The following is an 18,446-nucleotide window of genomic DNA, read 5'->3' on the forward strand; positions in this document are numbered from 1 at the left end:
CAGAAAAATTGAAGCTCGAATAGAAACACTGACAATGGCCGTTGAATAACTCAGTTTCTCTCGATAGATGACTCTGATTCTAGTTTCCACCACTGTTCTCCGCCCCAAAACCGTCGAAATTTTAGACATTCAGGCCAACGAAACGCGGTACGTATTCCTCTCAGCGTGAAACAACCAGGGTTTTATGACTCTGGCTGTGTTCAAAAAATGTGTGGTTTTCCTAAGATGGCGGATACAAACGTTGCCGGACTACAGCAATTCTGCTATCCGCATTCTGCAAGAGGTCTATTGTAATGGTGAAATCTGAAATGTAATGATGAAAATATTACTTAGTGAACACGAATCTTTTTCAAATAGGTGATTTTTTACACTTACTGGAATTCTTTAACTAAAAGTTAAGGATTCTAAGATACTCTTAATAGAGCAGTAAAACATCCAGGGTTGCGCGTTCTCCACAAATGCGGAAAATCTCATTTGTGTCCAAGTTGGTCTGCTGTGACTGCACCCTCTAACCGGAGTCATAGAACCCTTATGGGATTATTGTTTATAGTGGAATTATTTCTAAAGTGGTTAGTGATAGAAAATTACTAGACACAAGATAATAAACTAGATTATTCAGGCTCGTACTAGGGAACGCCTACCCGCCACAGGAGGTATTCGAGTTTACAGGCCTTATGCATTAAGTAGGCCTTGCTCAAACCTACCCCAAGACAAGAAAAATTTCTGCAATACAAAACACAGTTTTTCAATTATTCGTTGTTGTTATTATCGGGTCGGGTAATCGGGTAGAATATAGAAACACTCAATTCTTTTCATCGTAAGTTAGTGGCTTTTAGGGTAGGTTTCCGTTGGCGACGCGGGAGATAGGGTAGGGGAGTCTACCAAAAATATATTCAACTTTTTTCCAGATATTTAATACCTGGGGGCAAAACAAAAAAGGTGTCTGGACTTATATTACCCAACCCTCCTTCTGATGATTTTGCACCAAACCCGCCCTACCTCTCTTTAAAAAATTAAACAATTAATATTTTCTACTTACAAAGGGCTTTTTCAGAATAAATCGGTGTTCTTCTTTTTCTTCGGTACCAGCGCCTCCACCCAACAGTAGGGATCGACCCCGAGCCAATGGGGGCGTTTTTTTCTAATCGGGGATCGCTTTCGTGCATCGGGGCTCAATTAGGATAATCAAGCAACCCGATAGCAATCAATCGGTTTATGCAAAAACATAGTCGTTTGATTTTTTTATCCGATTGCCCTGATAATAACCCACGATTATAGCTTATTATATCCGCCTGCCCCAATATTTACCCCGAAACCATAACAGCAGCCATCTTTTATAATGGCATCGGGGTAACCTCGTATTTTTGCCCCAACCCACCCTGGTTGAAAAGTGGCACCGCGATTCAGCCCTGAATGCCCTTTTTCGGGGCAGGGCGGTTAACCCTATTAGAGCTAATCGGGGCCGATCGCTAACCACCTGGGTTTACTATTTAAAAATAACTATTGCCTTCCTATTACAAGTGGCTATAAAGTATGAATCCTTTATATAATGAAGACGAACCAGAGTCGTAGGCCCCTGGTTCGTCCACTTTGGCTATTTTCCCTCTCAGAAAAAGGGTACCCTCTTACGGGGAATACTATACGAAAAAACGAGGGTTTTGGGTCGGGGCAGTAAGAGTTATTTTCCGCCTGGTGCGAGTGCCATCTGGCTACAAATGAGTCTCTGCGAGGAGTGAAACAACACACCCGCAAGAGGCGCTCCCATCAGACGGAAAATATTTTGATAGAAATGATCAAATCAAAGATTCTTTGTTCCTATTCGACATTTGTGTTCGACGTAACACTGGTTTTACGCGATAGGGCTCCGTGTAGTATTTCAATGATTTCTCTGGGAATTCTCTACTGGAATGCGTTAACCATAGGGAAAAAATCGTTGCTACAATGGTAATTTCCATAAAATACCGCTCCACGCAACAAGTACGTACACCAAATGGAATCTATGGGGCTTCCACATGTGCCCCGGTCCCATTTAAACCTGTGGACGTAAATAGTTTGGAAGCCGTCCTCTGGTGCTGACATCCCGTTGTTGAGTAGGGACCCGATGGAGGCACTCTTGAGCGGGAATTATCGCGAGTCCGACTAAGCAATAAAATGTCTTTAAAGCCCTGCCGAACGTATTTTGTTTGCGCTGACCATAGAATGCAAGAGTTTGAATAGAAGATCTTGAATAATTTGAATATTTTTCTCTCATTGAAATATTGGCACTTTTATTTCAACCATTTCCCAGCTCAACTTCGATCCATGCGAATGAAAATATACAGTCGAAAAAAGAGGTAGCGACAACGACGGAAAACGAAGGGCAAGCAATCGGACGAACTGGATTAGAAATAACACACGAGAAACCACTGCAAGAGGAGAAAAAACAGGAAGAAAGAAACAAACCAAAAAATGAACGCATTTATATTAAAAGACTAATTAGAAATAAGTGCAACAACGGTGCAATTAGCCGTTACAATAATTATGGCGTTTTTCTGCGTTGTGGATTTCAGATATAAAACCTTATCAGATATGGACGCCGTAGATCGGAATCAGCAGTTTTTGAAATATATTCCTGCATAAATCATGCTGGCTAAGCAGCCCTGGGAACGATTGGATTATGAAAAAAAAAAAAAAAAGATATACCGAATATTTTAAATTGCATTGTTTGTCTGAAAATGTAATCATCACAGGCCAACAAGGTGTTGCAAACGTTCCAAACGATGATGGCGCTTTTCCCTCTCTGCAAAATAAAGCCAGACAAAAAAAAAAAACCGAACGACAGTAATGAAGCAAAGCGAGAAACTGAAAGAAGGCAGCATAGAAGATAACGAGGCAAATAAAAAATAAGGGGGAGTAAACGAAGACGACCGAAACTTCGGCACTACAACGTTATCTACAGACACACAAGCCGAGTCGTTGGTTAAATGTTTGAAGGACGAATGAAAGGGAACTTGCAGAAGAGTGACTTGATCCGCACTTCAATGCGACGTGTTTGACGTTTAGTTTACACATTGAATGAATCTCGAAGTTAAGTTTCAAAACCACTCCTCCGTCGCGTTTCCCTCCCCAAAGAAAGATTGAGCACAACGTGACCGCAAAGACGATAACACAACTAAGACGTGCAAGATGTTACGGAGGGGACACCAAAGCAATAAAACAGGAAATGTTTCGTTTATCGTGAAATAAATCGCTCTGACGAAATGCCCAGTCATAGGACTAAACAACCAATATCCTCTGGTAGCCGTGTGAACTTTCTTATCCATAAGAGACAACAAAGATGGTCCCCAGTGTTGCAAGAGTTTCTTTTTTTTTTTTTTCTTCCCGTAGGCGAGTCCATCCTCTTTAGCAGGTGGGGGAGAAAAAAAACAAACAAAATAAAAACACGATGAACAATTGATCTGGTTTAGAGAATTCCGTTGGTGAAATATTGAAAGCCATCGTAGAGCCGCGTGGTGAGCGAATGCATGGAAGTTTCGACCATATGATCGACCTTGAGCTGGAGCTCTTCCTCCGTCAATCCTAAATGGAATCGGCTCTTGAGCGCCGACACGGTGGCCGCTCCGGCCTTGAAGCAAGGTAACTGTGACCCAGAACGCATAATTTCAACCAACGACACTATTTTGTCCGAGTGCTTACGTGCCGCTACCAAACCTTGTAGCATCAGAATTTTAAAGTATTCAAACATGTCCGAACCCTGACCACCCATAACGTCGACAAACTCTTGCGTCAGCTTGAACGGTGAATTCTCGAAACCCAAGTTCTTGGGTGACGTCGACAACATGAAGCCAAAATCGATGTGAATGACGTGGCCTTCAGTGTCCAATAGGATATTGCCGTTGTGTCGATCTTTCACCTGCACGAGGTAGCACACTAAGCTGTAGGCTGCCAAACTCTCGACAAAATGTCGTTGCGCCGTGAGGAATGCCTCCGAATTGGTTGGTCCGTGTTCTCGGAGAAGGTATTCCAACAGCGACATACGACTGTGTTTTTTTATTTGATGTAGTGAAACGGTGTTAACGATCGGCTCGATCATTCCAGAATCATTAGATAATACCAATATTCTGGGAGAGAAAAAAAAAAAAAAAGACCACGGGACATGAGGATCTATTTTAATAAAATTATTAAGTGTACGGATAAGATGGTACCGATAAGGTCTGAGCCAAAGTGGAACTCGCTCCGTTTCCCAGATGCGATGCAACTGGAGTAAAATTTGATAAGCCAGCAGTTCTTGCCGCAAATCATCGCCACACTTGACAATGGCCGGCAAGAGTTTCCAATTGCTGTGATGGCCATAAGGAGACGATTCTCGAATTCGTGCCACTTTCTCTTCCCACGGTTCCTGCAAACATTGCAGATTAATTTCAACTGTCAAAGAGAATTTTGGGGAATAGGCATTACTTTAAGAGCGGCTGCCGAAGGATCTTCCGGATCACGTTGGAAAGATTTAGTGGGAGCATTAAGACTATCGGTCAATCTTCGTCGAATGTCGGATGCTTGGATGAAAATCGGTTCTCGTTCTCGAGAATCACTAGAATCTTGGCTCATTTGAGACAGCGTATCTCCTCGATCCTGTGCAAAATTTAGAAAAACAAAAACAAAAAAAACAACGGTAAAACAGATGGATATAGATATAGATGATTCAACAACTCAACAACCTTATGAGACAATCTGAGATGGAGATATTGGTCAGAGATTTCGTCATCTTCTTGTGACCAGGCATCGCTAAGGTCGTCGTAGATCTGGAAAGCGGCGACCGGAATTCCTGTAATCGATTCTATTGCATTGCAAAGAAAATAGGTTAGCACGCATATTAAATAAAACGGGGAAAGAGAAAACCTTTAATTGACGGAACGAGACTGCCGTGGCCAATCGAGTCGGCCAAATTGTGGTGAAGAGGATGGTGATCGAGGAGGTTCTCTTCGGAGCGCGTGTGTCTTAATGATGCAGCTGCCGTGGCACTGATTTTAGCTGGAATGGAGCAAGTCTGCGTCTGTTCGACTAACAAAACCTCAACGTAGAGAAGGTAAGGGGCTTTGTCTTTAGAATTCAGGACGACGGCCGATTCCGGTGGGATGCGCACCACTAAATGGGGAGCATCTGAATGAATAGGTAGCCAGACGCGGGCCGGCAGGTTGAGATTCAGCGTCCGTAGCTCAGCCACCAATCGACTAGTTTTTTCCTCTTTGCTTTGCTGCGCTCCAAGACGCTTGCCGATATTAATCAGCGCTGCAGGCGGAAAAAAAAAGAAAACAAAAACACCAATAGTAATCAAACTAAAAACACATTGAGCACAATGAGTATTACCTTTAATAAATTCCAGCTGTGGAAGGAGACGTGGAGCGAGACAAACACAGGCCGTTTTACGAGCAAATTCAGCACTTTCGGCATCGAAGCAAGTGCATCCATTATCAAAGGCACGACCCGATTGCAAATCACCGATGCAGTTTTTAGTGCTACCACTTGACGGTGTTCGACGATGGCCCAGTTTCATCATCACGGTCGCGTCACTGCGGGAACGCTGGTGTGTTTTCTTGGCCAGCTATCAAAACATGACGATTACAATACATTTTCTAGAAGAAAAAAGAAAAAGAAAAAGAAAAAAGGGAAACTTACTTGAAGCGGTAAGTTTGTCACGTTCTCCTTTTCAAATGAATGTTGATGCACGCCCTTGGTCGAGAGTGGGGCAATTTTGACCGTAAGATGAGCTTTACTGGTCTTAGCCGGCTTGGCAGTCGATGCTACAGGAACGGGACGTAGTTCTTCAGACAAAATCAGATTTTTGAGCTTGGTTCCATGTGACTTTTTCTGAGTGGGCAACGAGGCATCCGATGAATATGCATCCAGCAGCCAAGCGCACTGAAGCGAGAAATCAACCGATTCACGACACCGATGAACCTGCGATATTGCGTCATTAAAACCCTGCAATATGAAACGATTCACGACAAAAACATTTAGGTACCAGGTAGGGATGAATAACTTCGGCCACGTCGTGCATGTGGATGTACATGTTGACGAGTTGTTGTAAGTAGAAATCGACATCACGCGGTGGATAGCTAAACACTCGATTGCCAATATACGTCTGAACTCCAGATTCTTTTGAGTTGAAGAGATACATGACGGCATACGACATATCAAACAATTTTGATTCGAACCAACGCAATAATAAAGATTGCTTCCCTCCTGCGCCATCTTCGCCCGTCTTAGTGGCTATGGCAGACAACCTGTAGGAAGAAATAAGAAATAAAACGATTAGACCGTGTTTTTCCCACACACACACAGACACACAAAAGTGCAACACGTACTTTGTATGATCGGCATTTGTTTCGTCCTCTGAAACACGCGATGCATCTGCTTCCGGATGAGAAGTAACCGGTGTTTCGGGTGCAAATTCCATTTCTTCCGATTCGACACTTTTTGATTCGTCAAACTGCATCATGGCATCATCGTCTTCGAGGTACTCGGCGCTGCGGGTCAAACGTAATTTTTCACCACCACTGGCCGAGCAGCAAATACCGGAATCATCCGAGCCGAGACTTGATTGATCAAAATTGGGCGATGAGCTGGCGGTCGTGATCGGAACTTGGGCAATGAGCACACCCGTCCGCAATTCAGTCAAACGAGCAGCCAGCACTGGGCTGGAGGAAGCCGAATCCGGCAAACGACCCGATTGAACAACCGGCTCAGCTCTACCGCAAACGCTACCAAATTTTTCTCTTTCGGAATTGGAACAAACAAAAGACGATTAATTGGAAAACCAGTAACGAAAAAAAAAAACAAAAACAAAAATGGAGGACTTGTTACCTTCGCGTGTCTTTAAAGCGGAACAGATTACTGCACGGATCGAGAGATAAGGATAGAGATGGTTTCAGCGGTGGATGACCGTGATGAGGAAGACCGGCTTGATCGACCGATCCGTGATGGGGATGATGATGAAGGCCGTCTCCTGTGGCGACCGAGACAGGTCCGTCAGACTCGGATTCGGGAATCTTTTGTAGGACAGAATCTAAACTCCGATTTCTTTGATGTCTCGATCCGCTAGAGCATCGCAATTGATTTTGAGCAAAACAAATTTTTTTTTTTTTTTACATTTAGGAAAATGGAATTACTTGTGAGGCTGAATGGTGGCAGACAGAGGCGGAAGAATAATGCCCATTGAACGGAAATCCAAACTCAAATTTCGTTGGTGGCCAAATTTTGGTGTGGAAATGGGACTCTGCGAAGGAGTGTGGAGATGAACAGCAGGTAAAGGTGCTGCAGCCTGTCGCGCCGTGGCTTCCAATCGAGGACGCACTGCTTCAATCACGCCAATCGTCTCCATGGCAGCAGTGGAGTTACTAGGTAAATGGAAACAAGACTTGGTATCATGACAAGAATAACCAAACTTTTTTTTTCCCCCACGTAATCGAGAACGTTGATCACATGACTCATTTACAGTTCACAGCTTGGCCCAAATGACCATTAAACAAGATACACACAAGACTACATCATTTCCCGAATCCTACCAACAAGTTTTTGTCGTTCTAGAGCCGAAAAAGAGGCATCGTCTACAAACACTGAATCAATTTCATCCATCGATTGAAACGCCCCTCGGATTTCCTATTTCCGATTCCTCGAACAGTTTTCTTTAACGACTCTCTACAGGACACCACAAGGGCATTAAATTCACGTCACGTTGCCATAACATGAGCATAGTTGTTAGACTTAACATTCCTCCGTCGCTATCGATCGCTATCCAGGAAGGAAAAAGAAAACAAATGGACACCCCTTCGACGAAGTCTGGGCAGGGCAAAAATACGATGCCAAGAACCTAGCGGTACATAGTTCAAACGAGGGTGGAATGCCAAGACCATCGATTAGTCTATCACAAGACGGCCGTCAACCAACTGCTGTCCGACCTCTCCTAGTGAAATAAGGAAGGTCGTTCCGGTTGCACTAACCATTCTTCATCTTAGGCGACCTTCACCTATAAAACCTATCGCAAAATAAAAATAAAATGGTCCGTCTCATAGAGGTGCTGAAGGACGATTCCACTCGACGCAGACGTTTGTGCCAGACCGATACGTTTTCCAGACATGCCCTCCCGCCCCACCCCCCTTTCCCAAACGAGAAAAAAAAAAGTAAACAAATGGGAAAATCAAACTGAAATTGGTTTAAAATGCTATTTTGGAACACGCGTGGTGAACGACATTTACCATCTGTTTTCTTCCCCCCTTTTTTTTCTGTCGTCTTTTTAAAAAGACGGAAGCTGGCGGTGGTGAAATTTAAATCAACGGGAACGAGGAATTATGTTTTCAGATTGACCAACATTCAGCGAAATTAGAACACCCTGGCGTGCACAAAAAAACAAAACGTAATAAAAAATTTATTGCCTTCTTTGATTTTGTTTTACTGCAATACGTCGCATATTGAGGACGACGAAAATGCAACTTCTACACTGAATAAACAAAATGATGAACGTGCCCGGAAATACTTTTTAAAAAAACGAAGTATAATAATAGCGTGTGGGAATAAGTTTTTCTTTACAACAACAACAAAAAAATTTTGTAAAGCTTGCCGCGACATTGTAAAGATAGGCACAAGTGAATAAGCCTCGCAGGAGCCAATCAGTTTTTCCTTTCCCATTGAAATTCTCCTTTTTCCCGGAAACGCTATTATTTTCTCACAGAGGCTACTACTACACGGATCTTTATGTTTCTCAATCAACAGCTGACAACATGTTGAGCATCCCCCGACATCAACTAATTCACTGCATATCGCTTTCATCGTAAACGGAGCACGCGACAAGTTTGGGATTGGCGCAAAATACGACGATGGTAATCGGACCGTGAGAGACTTTCATTGTACAATATCTATTGCCAATCTTATTCGAAATTTTCAAGCCAGAGGGATTTTTTGAAACTAGACCACGAAAAAGAAAGCTTAAACTGCTGGACATTTTGTTTCAAGTGAAACACACGCACAAAAAAGCAACAGCTGACGACTCGACATTATCTGCTTCTCGATGACCCCCCGACGTCAGCGTCGAAAAATTGGTGGCAACTTTCTAGCAGCGCAAAATATCGAAATCCCCAATTGGCTTTGGCAGATGGGCCGTGAGAACGGATATCGGGGTCTACCGTAAAAACGGAATTGTACCGTTAAACAAAACAACAAAAAAACGATCGCAGCGACAACGTCCTATGTACTGGTATTTGAACAATCCTCAATGACCCACAGTCCCTAATCGAATTAGTTTGTCCAGTAAAAAGTAAACCCGCATTTGTCGCAGTAGCCGAGATAAACAAAAACAAAAAAAAAGAGGGGGAAACAATCCAGCGGCCAGGGGTGCGGGTTTCTCTTTTTTCGACTGTTTCAGTTGGTATAGCAACTAGTAAACAATTTTGCCACCAAGTTCACTAGACGAGAGGGAGAGATAATTCGGTTCATCCGGTGGAATTGTCAGCAAGGGGGGGATAGCAGCATGATAGATAACAAACTCACTAACAGGGGTCGGCGATGGTTGTCACGACTTGGCCGGATGTTGTATGATTTATTTCCTTTAAACATAAAATTATAGAAATTAAGTATCATCATCTCACAGGAAACGAAACAAAAAATAAGGGTGAGAAAGAAACAAATCCATTGCGATATGTAAAAAAAAAAAGTGTTGGAAATCGTTCCGCAGGTTACCTTGGACATAAGCCTTGAATAAATTGCGAATGGCTCTCTGAATATGGTGGAAAAAATTGTTTCCAAAGAAGGAGCATCATCGTTAAAAAATAAAAAAAAATCACGTTTCTACGACGCACAAAAATGTTTGGGACTCATCGGAAATGCAGTAAGCCTAGACCTAAATTCCACCTGCGACGAGGTTACATCGTGGTTTTTTTTTTTTTGGTAATCAAAACAAGGCCATATCGATATGCAAACGACGACATTTCATTCATTCTTGTACGGCCTTGAAAAAAATGTCTACATGCCCCTAGAATAGAAGGGACTAGCGTGTAGTACGATTTAGGGACCATTCAAGGTCTTTGACATCATTGCAATCTCCTACAAACATGTGTTTACTTTTAGTGGCTTTACGCGTTCAAGCAAAATCCATCGCGTTTGGGAAAGATTTAAAAGAAAATGGCGTCAATACCTTTGTTGATATCACAGCTGGATCGTTGTTTGTTGTCTACTCGGTGAGCACGAGTTCGCCATTACCTAGCAGCCATGATGTTAACATCTGTCACTTTAGATTCGATTTGCATTCGTGACGGGTATTACGACGAAGACTTGAATTTTTTTTAAATTCGCTCCTTGGGCAATTGTTGTGTACAGTCCCAACAACCGGCTCAGAAAGCTAGCAACCCCACCCTTTGGAAGAACAAATCGATACTCGGGGGTTGCTGACAGACAAACGCACACAGTTGGCAAGTTTTGTGATCAAAGGTTGGAGTACACACACTCCAAAACGGCAAATGCAAAATACCTTAAAAGACACACACTTGCACAGACACTATTTTGCTCAGGGGGGAGTAAATACGCCTTCGCCAAGCCATGAAATAACACTCTTTTTTTGGGAGGTTTGCTAGCTCCAAGGAGAGAAAGCCGACATGAACTCAGACATACACAATACAACCAGGAAATAAGGAAAAAGCCGTTTAAGAAATCACTAAGGCAAGGGGGGAAAAAATGCTGAGAGTTGATTGGAATTCCAATCAAACCACGCCGAAGAAAAAAAAAAACACAGACACACAATGACAGGCGCCCTCAACTAGCGTTGAGTTAGTTCGGCTAGAGACTGACGGTAGAAAGCAGAACGGCCGTGGAAGTCGAGGCTGAAAAGCGAGGAAGAAAAAAACGAGAGGGTGGAGCACTTAGTTCATTCTTTCGCCGCTAGAGGCAAAAAAACAAATGGCGATGGCCTCACCATAATTCATTAATAATGCTTTGAAGCAAATTCCATCACGTCAGCGTTAGCTCCGTCATGACAATTTTTAAATCCAACAAATACAACGGTGATTACTAATGGATCAACAAACTCGAAATTAAATCTTTTGCAATTCTTGTTTCCACAACCGGTGAGGACGGTTTAGATTTTTCGGCTGTTGTGAAAAGCAGTCGTGAACGCATGAATCACGACGAATAGCCTGACGTCATTTTACAGATTGTAAAGTCACAACTACCTTTGCGAAAATATTGCTCAATCACAAAGACTGCAAAATTTAGCTATTGCTCGGCAGGATGGCGCAAATTCCGCCTCCGCGAAATGACGTAAGACTTTCTTATGGCGATTAGGGCGGAGTTTGTTTTCATCCTACGTCAAAGAATACCATTAAAATTTATCTTGCTGATTCAACATAATCTTGCCCACCAAGCCCCGATGAATTCAACTTTTGCGTCGATAAGTTGACAGTATTTCTCATCAGCCCAAGCGAAAAAAAATGGAGATGCCATCCTGGGCGCGGGTAAAACCAGAATGACAGAGAACGCCAGCATACCGTCATCTTTCCACTAATTTGAGAAAAGAATTTTACCCAAAGAAAAAAAAAAAAAAACAGTAGACAAGCGGCTGTTCTTTTTTCTATTTTAAAGTATTTTAAGAAATATGAAGAGAATGGATTCTCACACCCCCCGATGACTCACCCACTCTGAATTCCAGAGGGGAGGGCACAAAAACAATCGCTCGTAGAAATCTAGACCAAGGTTTTCCTGGTGACCACACTCAAAATAATAACGAACTGGTCAACAACCGAATTTTTTTTTTTCTCTCTCTTTACATAGGAAGAATGAGCAAGGCATCAATTAAAGTCAAACAAGAATTGGGTTATGGGTATCGACTCGGAACGTGGCAAGCCGCCTATAAACTCGGCGCTCGCCCATTATCTGAAACACTCTCACTTAGCATTCTTTCTCCAAACTATTTTTGGACCGTCCAGCCTATAACAGCATCCGCCTCTATATGTCCCAAAAGACCTTCACAAAACACGCATGGGAAGATGCAGTGTTAGGGGAGAACAAGAGGAAAATGTAGAACTCAACTCTTAAGAGACTCGAGATTCGTTTCATGGAACTTCGAAGGCCGGCAAAGTAGTTTGAGAGGGGAAGGAGGGTCTGAGAGAACGAATACGACCAAACTCGTTGACCTATTCGATACTCTAGGGCTTTCAATACGCGGAAACAGAGGGGCGCGGCCAAACCAATAAAAACTGTCATCGATACACTGGTGTCGGAAACTGAAAAATCGTGAAAGAAAAACGAAATTCGTCTCGCTTTCCATTTTGGCAAAGCATCAGTTACCAGCGCTCAAGCAAAACCAGCATTATTGTTTGGCTTTTGTTTGTTGGTTGTTTTTCCCTCCCAGTTCTAATGATTAAAACATGACCATTACTGTATTCTCCTTTAAAAACGTAATGACGAACGTGCTTGGAAAACAATGTCGACCACCGCAGTAGTTGGGAGAGAGTCAATCAACAAAATAAAACAGAAAAAAAAAAAAAAAAAAAAAGACGAAGAGAAACAAGGCAAGTAGTGCGAGCTGGGCTAAAATACAAAACCCGGCGGCGGAACTTTCTAATAGAAGGCTTGGAAAAGTGGAAGGCAACGTCGGTGCATGTGCACTAGAATTTCGTATTCGCTCTACCAAAAGAAAGAACTCGAGATGTTTCTTTTCTTTTATTCTTTCGTCCTAATCTGATCGATGATGTTGTCATCATTGCCAACGGACAATCTGGCATATGGTGAAGTTCCTCGAGGATTCTCAATACTCTTGGATCGTGGCCTTGTTTCGGAGCACAGCATAATTAGATTACATCCCTCCATACTGATACAGCAGTTTGTACGGTCTGGCCAAAATGCCGCTGTCGCTAGGCGCCTTAATAATTCTACTACAAGCAATGCCTTAAAATGTACTTACACTGGAAACTGGATGAGATTGACTGGGTGAAAGCCATTGTTTCCCAAGGATGGCAACAATCAAATAAATGGTTTACTTCTTCTTTGACACGGCTCTGTTTCACAATTTTTGGGATTCAATCGTGACCACCAAGAATCTTGCTCTAAACAGTCTTAGCTGTCTGCCAAAAAGAAAACACCGAACGCCATCTTACGGTAAGTTATCAACTGCACTGTATTAATTTTTGTCGTCTGCTCTACTGTTTTGTTTCTTCGACTGTTCACATGTTAAAGAAATAAGAAAGTTTATTTTTTGTCTAAAACCTCACAGTTTTTTGCTTGCATCGTGTCCAGCATTTCAAACGACAACGTCAAAAACACGTGTTTTTGATAAATCAAAGCTTAAAATAGTTTCCGTGCAACGCTTAGTTATTCGACCGTGTATTTTTTTTTGGCCAAAAGTGGTGAAAAAGCTAAAGCAAATGTTGCGACACAGCCTTCGTTTCAAGCACGTAAAGTTTTTGCTTGGATATACTACAATTAGAAATCAAGCGCAATGTGCAGGAAAAGGGGTCGTAGCTTCTGCGGTGCAACAAAACAACCTCCCTGTTATTTCTTTCCAGAAACCAGGACCCCATGTTTTGGATGATGAGTTACGGCTAATCCCATCTCAAGAAATTGACAATCCATTAGTTGTGGATTCTAGTTTTGAAGGTGTCACACCCCTTTTTTCTCCAAGTTTTAACTTAGCATCCCTTGTGAATAAATCAGAGCTTCTCCAGCTTATGGTTAAACTTGGTGTTTCAATTCATCAGTGGGAAAGGAAGACAGATGTTCATTCCTGGGTCATGGCATTAGATTTTAAAAAAGATGTCCAACCAATTATTCAGTTTTTGGTGGACCAAGGTGTTGCATCAGACAGTTTGGGGCTTTTTTTCACAAAAAATCCATACATCTTAAAATCAAGCATTGAGGACCTGGAAATCCGGATCAACTATTTGCACTCAAAAAAATTTAGCTCTGAAATGATCTCTAGAATTTTGTCAAGAAATCCACATTGGCTCCTGTTCAGGTAAAACATTTTCTACACCAAGTGCAATTTATTGAATGAATCCAAGTTAAATATTACCTTAGTCCTGAGAGAATAGACAACAGACTAGGGTTTGTGCAACAAACTTTTCATTTAACTGGAGATGAACTGAGAGCAGTGGCGACAAAAGAATCTCGTCTCATCACCAGCAGCCTTCAGGGTATCAAGGTAACTTTTTTTTCGTTTAAAGAAAAGGATAGTCATTAACCAGTCGTAAAATTTTTCCAGTTAATGAACTTTGGATTCAAAGAAGAAATGGGATTTGAGGCTCATCAAATCAAAGAACTGCTACTTGCTAAACCAAAACTGTGGTTAATGAGTATGTTTATGACCTCCGTAGGATATACGGAAATAAATTCAGAGGTTCTATTATCTTTAGACAAATCAATGCTAGTGGACCGTTTCGATTATCTCCACAACACGATGAAGATGGACTACGAGTCCGTGTTGAGATTTCCCGCGGTGTTAACATGCCGAGGGTTCCGCATCAAGCAGCGTCATGAATTTTTGTGTCATTTGAACCGTGCTCAATACGACCCTAAATTACCTAGGTACGTAAGTCCACTGCAAATAATAAGTGATTCGGACACGTACTTTGCTGTTCACATAGCGAGAAGTTCTATTCAAGACTTTAACGATTTTTGTAAAACTATGTAATACAATATTACGAAATGTTGGTGTGTTTTAAAGAGCTGGTTGACTAGTACCTTATTTGAAATAAATTTACGCAATATAATGGAATGTAAAGACGGTAATATTTGTCGGGATTGTACACTTTATTTACGTAGCTTTTCCAAGTTGCAGTTTTTGTTGCAAAATTTTGGATGATCGGTAAAGCAGCGAATCAATTATTCCCGCTACAGTGAACACCCCCCCGATAATTGTACATACGTCAGTGGCGAAGTGGCCAATTGATCTACATGTTTAGATAAAGATTAATTTTATATCCGCATCCGATAACAATGTAATAATGTATAATTAAGTAAATACCTTTTACTTTCTTTGTAAGAAATTTGTAAAGGGCTCATTTCATAAGTAAAAAAAACGCCCGGGACTCCGTTTTCCCCCCCATAGGACGAAACAACCTGGAATTCAGAACTTTTACAAAACTGGCTTTTTTTTTTCATTTCTTTTTTTACGAGTTAACCTTTTGGTGGCGTGTGACTGAATACTGGTTGGTGTGGAATTCTTCTCCATCAAGTTTAACATACCACCTACAATTATACAATATCATTTAACAATTAGTAGTGGAAACATTCAGTAGAAAGGTACGCCGAAATTCGACTTGGTGTACATACGTTGGCACAACTTTGATGTAATATTGAAACATCATGGCTCCTGCAGAACAAAGCAGATTCACATGTTAAAATTTGGAACTTGAATTTTGAAAGCAAGAACAGGAAAGTTCTGCTTAAACAAACTGGCAACAGTGTACGAGTCGTGAAGCAGACGAGCAGTTCGAGACACTGTCTCGTTGCTCGTCCAGTCGCACAACGTTTACACGTTAAACCTCTTGCTCCCTTAAAAATAACAAAAACTTTCTTCTTCAATTTCTTGCCCGTCAAAGCTTAACTAAAGACCAGAACGAAATGCCTATGCCAGCTGGAGGTGGTTACCAACAAGGTCAACAGCAAAGCTGTTTTGACAAGATGAAAGTTGGTTTTATTATGGGCTTCAGCATTGGCATGGCTACTGGAGCTTTATTTGGTGGTTTTGGAGCTTTAAGGTAAGCTTGCGATATTGCTTTTTAAGTTCATATGGAGCCGCAAAATATTTTGGCATCATTGCATTCTTTATAAACTAATTTTCTATAAATTATGCAATTATTTTGCAGACAAGGATTGAGAGGAAGGGAATTGATCAATACTGTTGGCAAGATTATGGTCCAGGGTGGTGGAACTTTTGGTACATTCATGGCTATTGGAACCGGAATAAGATGCTAAACATACATTTTGCAAGAGTATTCTAGTAGTTTTAGAGAAACCAATACATTTGTAATGAAATTGAGATAATTAAATATTTCACCTGGACCACTGCTCTCATAATCATATTTAGTCTTATAATCCTACCTTTATCTGCAGCTGTTAAGAAACCATCGAGAGGATTGGCTTTCCCCACTAGGGAAGATCCAAATGATAGTGAATTAATGTGATGTGTTACATTAAAATCTTCAGATGAGTAAGGCTGGACATCATGTACTGTTAAATTTCAAAACATAGTCCATTACTAAGTTTACTTTCTCAGTTTACATTGGTGAGGATGCAACTTACCATGAACATGATTGATAGCATAACTTTTTCCAGGAGCAATATGAAATGACCCACTGACTCTGTTGACTTCTAAATACCCATAAACTTGGCAGCCCTCTTTAAAAACAGAGTCATCTCTTGTCAAATTTTTCTCGTTTCGACATTGCTCAAACTCGTCCGGTCGAAAAGCCCAATTCTTAGAAAGTACTCAAATCTTGTTAGTTAAACACACCAAATTAAATTACTTCACATATACTTTTTGCCTGTAAGCCTCTCGAACTTCGGCGCATGTATCACAGCATCCTTCTTTTGCTCCATAACAGCTATTGCAGGATTTTATGGCTGTATCTTCTGTGGTTGTGTGTGTTTGGTTATGACTTTTATTAATAGATTCTAATTCAGCAGCTTGCAATGCCTCTCCTGACAAGCTGAGTCGTTGTTTGAAAATATTATGTTCCACCCCAAGCTGCTGTTCACCAGATGAATCTACAGCATCCACACTCAAATCTAGCAATACAAGTTTGAAGCTTAGTTTTTGTTTATTGCATTTTTGAAATATTTGTGAAAATCATTTAAAAATACTTACATGAGCAAGAAATTTTGGGAAATGTAACATCAAAATTTATCTTCATGTTTGGAATACGTGTAGTATCCACATACAATTGTTCTAAAACACTAACTGATAGAAAGTCTTGAAATTCGATGACAAATAGGAAAACCTTTGGTTTCAATAGGAATTTAGGTTATGTATTCTAACATAATATTAAAATTCTAATAAAGGAAGAAGTACCATAATCAAACTGCTGAAAACAGTAACTGCAAGAAAAGAAAAAATATTGTAAGCATAGATACAAGTTCAACCAACATGTGACCATTATTTTACAATGTAATTAAAATGTGTTGTTTGTGGCACTTCAAGCAACAATTTTTATTGTGAAATAGGTTGCTAACTGAATTTATGGAAATGTCATTTGAAGTAAACAAATATAATAATGAAACACATACCAATAGCTCCAGTTGCTGTTCGTATTGTAAAGTCCTCTAGTGTTTTTGGATAAGCATCAATTGTTTTAAATGCACTTCCCAGATTCTTCATCATCTTCTGTGTTGTTCAAGAAACTTATCACTAATGCAGAAGCAAGATGACAACAATTGTTGGTTTGGAACCTTTTGATTGTTTTGACAACCTCTCGATATTTGACATTAGACAACCCACAACCGCAGAACGACCGGTGGGGTGATTCTAATCGGCGGAAGCGCAATGGTGGAATATAAATACAATATTTAAATCCACGTTCTTTAATTATTTAAATATAAGCTTTGCCAAATTAATATTACTTCTTAATTTTTATGCAATAAAGAATTAAATAGGAGGTTTTTTTTTCTTTCATGAATTATTATTTAACAACTAAGTATAACGGTATGTTCACGCGATCACATCATTTCAAGATGATTTGATTGCCGATCAAATAAATCCATTGATAAGACGGCAAATCTGATCGTGATATTCCTTACATAAAAAAAATCTAATAATTATAATAAGAGTACAAAAAAAATCATTAAGTTTTCTCCAGTAGTCTAATACAAGAAATGTAAATAATTATTATCAGGAAAATATACGTTCAAAATACGCAAATCTAGAGGGCTATCCATTTCATATAAAAAAAATTTAAAATCCAAACATTTTTCAATGGAGTGATTTTTTTCCCCCCTTCAAGTTATTGGAACGAAAAATAAAATTGTCTCTATATTTTTTTTTTAACGGACAGGCAGTGAAAATAACAACAGAGAGCAAACGGCTAACATTTGCTACATCTGCTAGTGTAAGATTGAATTACTTGTGCTTAATCAATTCAGTTTTAGGAAGACTTGGAAAAAATATAAAAAATAAGACGTAGACTAAACTTTCACAGAATGTTGTCGCCAAAGTAAGGATAAATAAACGATATGTTTACGTATCCTACTTTCGCCCTATCCCTTCCACTTCCTTGTTAAAATTCTTCTCTGTTTTCCAGGCAGAATTTTTAGATTTTGCAACTCAGCATCCGGAACTTGTCTAACCTTTATCGTAACTAGTTAATTTAATGTTTAATGTTTCAATCAAAATTACTTCGAAAATAGCTTTATATGGAACTCCAAAGTAATAAGTATCGTATCTATAGGTGTAGGAAAAAACTATGGATGGTTACCATTTTGTCTTCCAATTA

The 18,446-nt window shown here is 40.5% G+C and overlaps 4 protein-coding genes across 6 annotated transcripts; 2 read left to right on the forward strand and 2 right to left on the reverse strand.

Annotated features, from left to right (window-relative positions):
- Nucleotides 1-2,245: 2,245 nt before the first annotated feature.
- LOC116929681 (phosphatidylinositol 4-kinase beta) lies at nucleotides 2,246-13,057 on the reverse strand. Of its 3 annotated transcripts, XM_045177607.1 has the most exons (13): nucleotides 10,163-10,816; nucleotides 9,524-9,575; nucleotides 7,146-7,373; nucleotides 6,841-7,074; nucleotides 6,342-6,752; nucleotides 5,999-6,260; nucleotides 5,653-5,934; nucleotides 5,344-5,578; nucleotides 4,876-5,265; nucleotides 4,695-4,813; nucleotides 4,438-4,608; nucleotides 4,185-4,378; nucleotides 2,246-4,100 (listed from the first exon to the last, which is right to left on the reverse strand). In XM_045177607.1, the coding sequence occupies exons 3-13, from the start codon at nucleotides 7,355-7,357 to the stop codon at nucleotides 3,443-3,445; spliced, it is 3,168 nt and encodes a 1,055-aa protein (XP_045033542.1). In that variant the 5' UTR covers nucleotides 7,358-7,373; nucleotides 9,524-9,575; nucleotides 10,163-10,816; the 3' UTR covers nucleotides 2,246-3,442. The 3 variants fall into 3 exon arrangements, with proteins under 3 accessions (XP_045033542.1, XP_045033541.1, XP_045033540.1); XM_045177606.1 differs by lacking the exons at nucleotides 9,524-9,575; nucleotides 10,163-10,816 and adding an exon at nucleotides 12,923-13,057; XM_045177605.1 differs by lacking the exon at nucleotides 9,524-9,575.
- Nucleotides 13,058-13,172: 115 nt separating this feature from the next.
- LOC116929724 (transcription termination factor 3, mitochondrial) lies at nucleotides 13,173-14,679 on the forward strand. The gene is made up of 4 exons (XM_032937063.2): nucleotides 13,173-13,972; nucleotides 14,035-14,158; nucleotides 14,219-14,309; nucleotides 14,370-14,679. The coding sequence occupies exons 1-4, from the start codon at nucleotides 13,383-13,385 to the stop codon at nucleotides 14,645-14,647; spliced, it is 1,083 nt and encodes a 360-aa protein (XP_032792954.2). The 5' UTR covers nucleotides 13,173-13,382; the 3' UTR covers nucleotides 14,648-14,679.
- Nucleotides 14,680-14,747: 68 nt separating this feature from the next.
- On the reverse strand, nucleotides 14,748-17,577 carry LOC116929719 (endoplasmic reticulum-Golgi intermediate compartment protein 3). Its single transcript, XM_032937054.2, has 10 exons — nucleotides 17,245-17,577; nucleotides 17,030-17,055; nucleotides 16,826-16,958; nucleotides 16,496-16,746; nucleotides 16,261-16,435; nucleotides 16,060-16,188; nucleotides 15,289-15,328; nucleotides 15,138-15,204; nucleotides 14,981-15,075; nucleotides 14,748-14,906 (listed from the first exon to the last, which is right to left on the reverse strand). The coding sequence occupies exons 1-10, from the start codon at nucleotides 17,336-17,338 to the stop codon at nucleotides 14,771-14,773; spliced, it is 1,146 nt and encodes a 381-aa protein (XP_032792945.2). The 5' UTR covers nucleotides 17,339-17,577; the 3' UTR covers nucleotides 14,748-14,770.
- LOC116929763 (reactive oxygen species modulator 1) lies at nucleotides 15,435-16,020 on the forward strand. Its single transcript, XM_032937109.2, has 2 exons — nucleotides 15,435-15,716; nucleotides 15,825-16,020. The coding sequence occupies exons 1-2, from the start codon at nucleotides 15,580-15,582 to the stop codon at nucleotides 15,931-15,933; spliced, it is 246 nt and encodes an 81-aa protein (XP_032793000.1). The 5' UTR covers nucleotides 15,435-15,579; the 3' UTR covers nucleotides 15,934-16,020.
- Nucleotides 17,578-18,446: the final 869 nt, after the last annotated feature.

The sequence above is a fragment of the Daphnia magna genome, linkage group LG8 (genome assembly GCF_020631705.1).
Source record: "Daphnia magna isolate NIES linkage group LG8, ASM2063170v1.1, whole genome shotgun sequence".
In the NCBI taxonomy this organism is placed as follows: domain Eukaryota; kingdom Metazoa; phylum Arthropoda; class Branchiopoda; order Diplostraca; family Daphniidae; genus Daphnia; species Daphnia magna.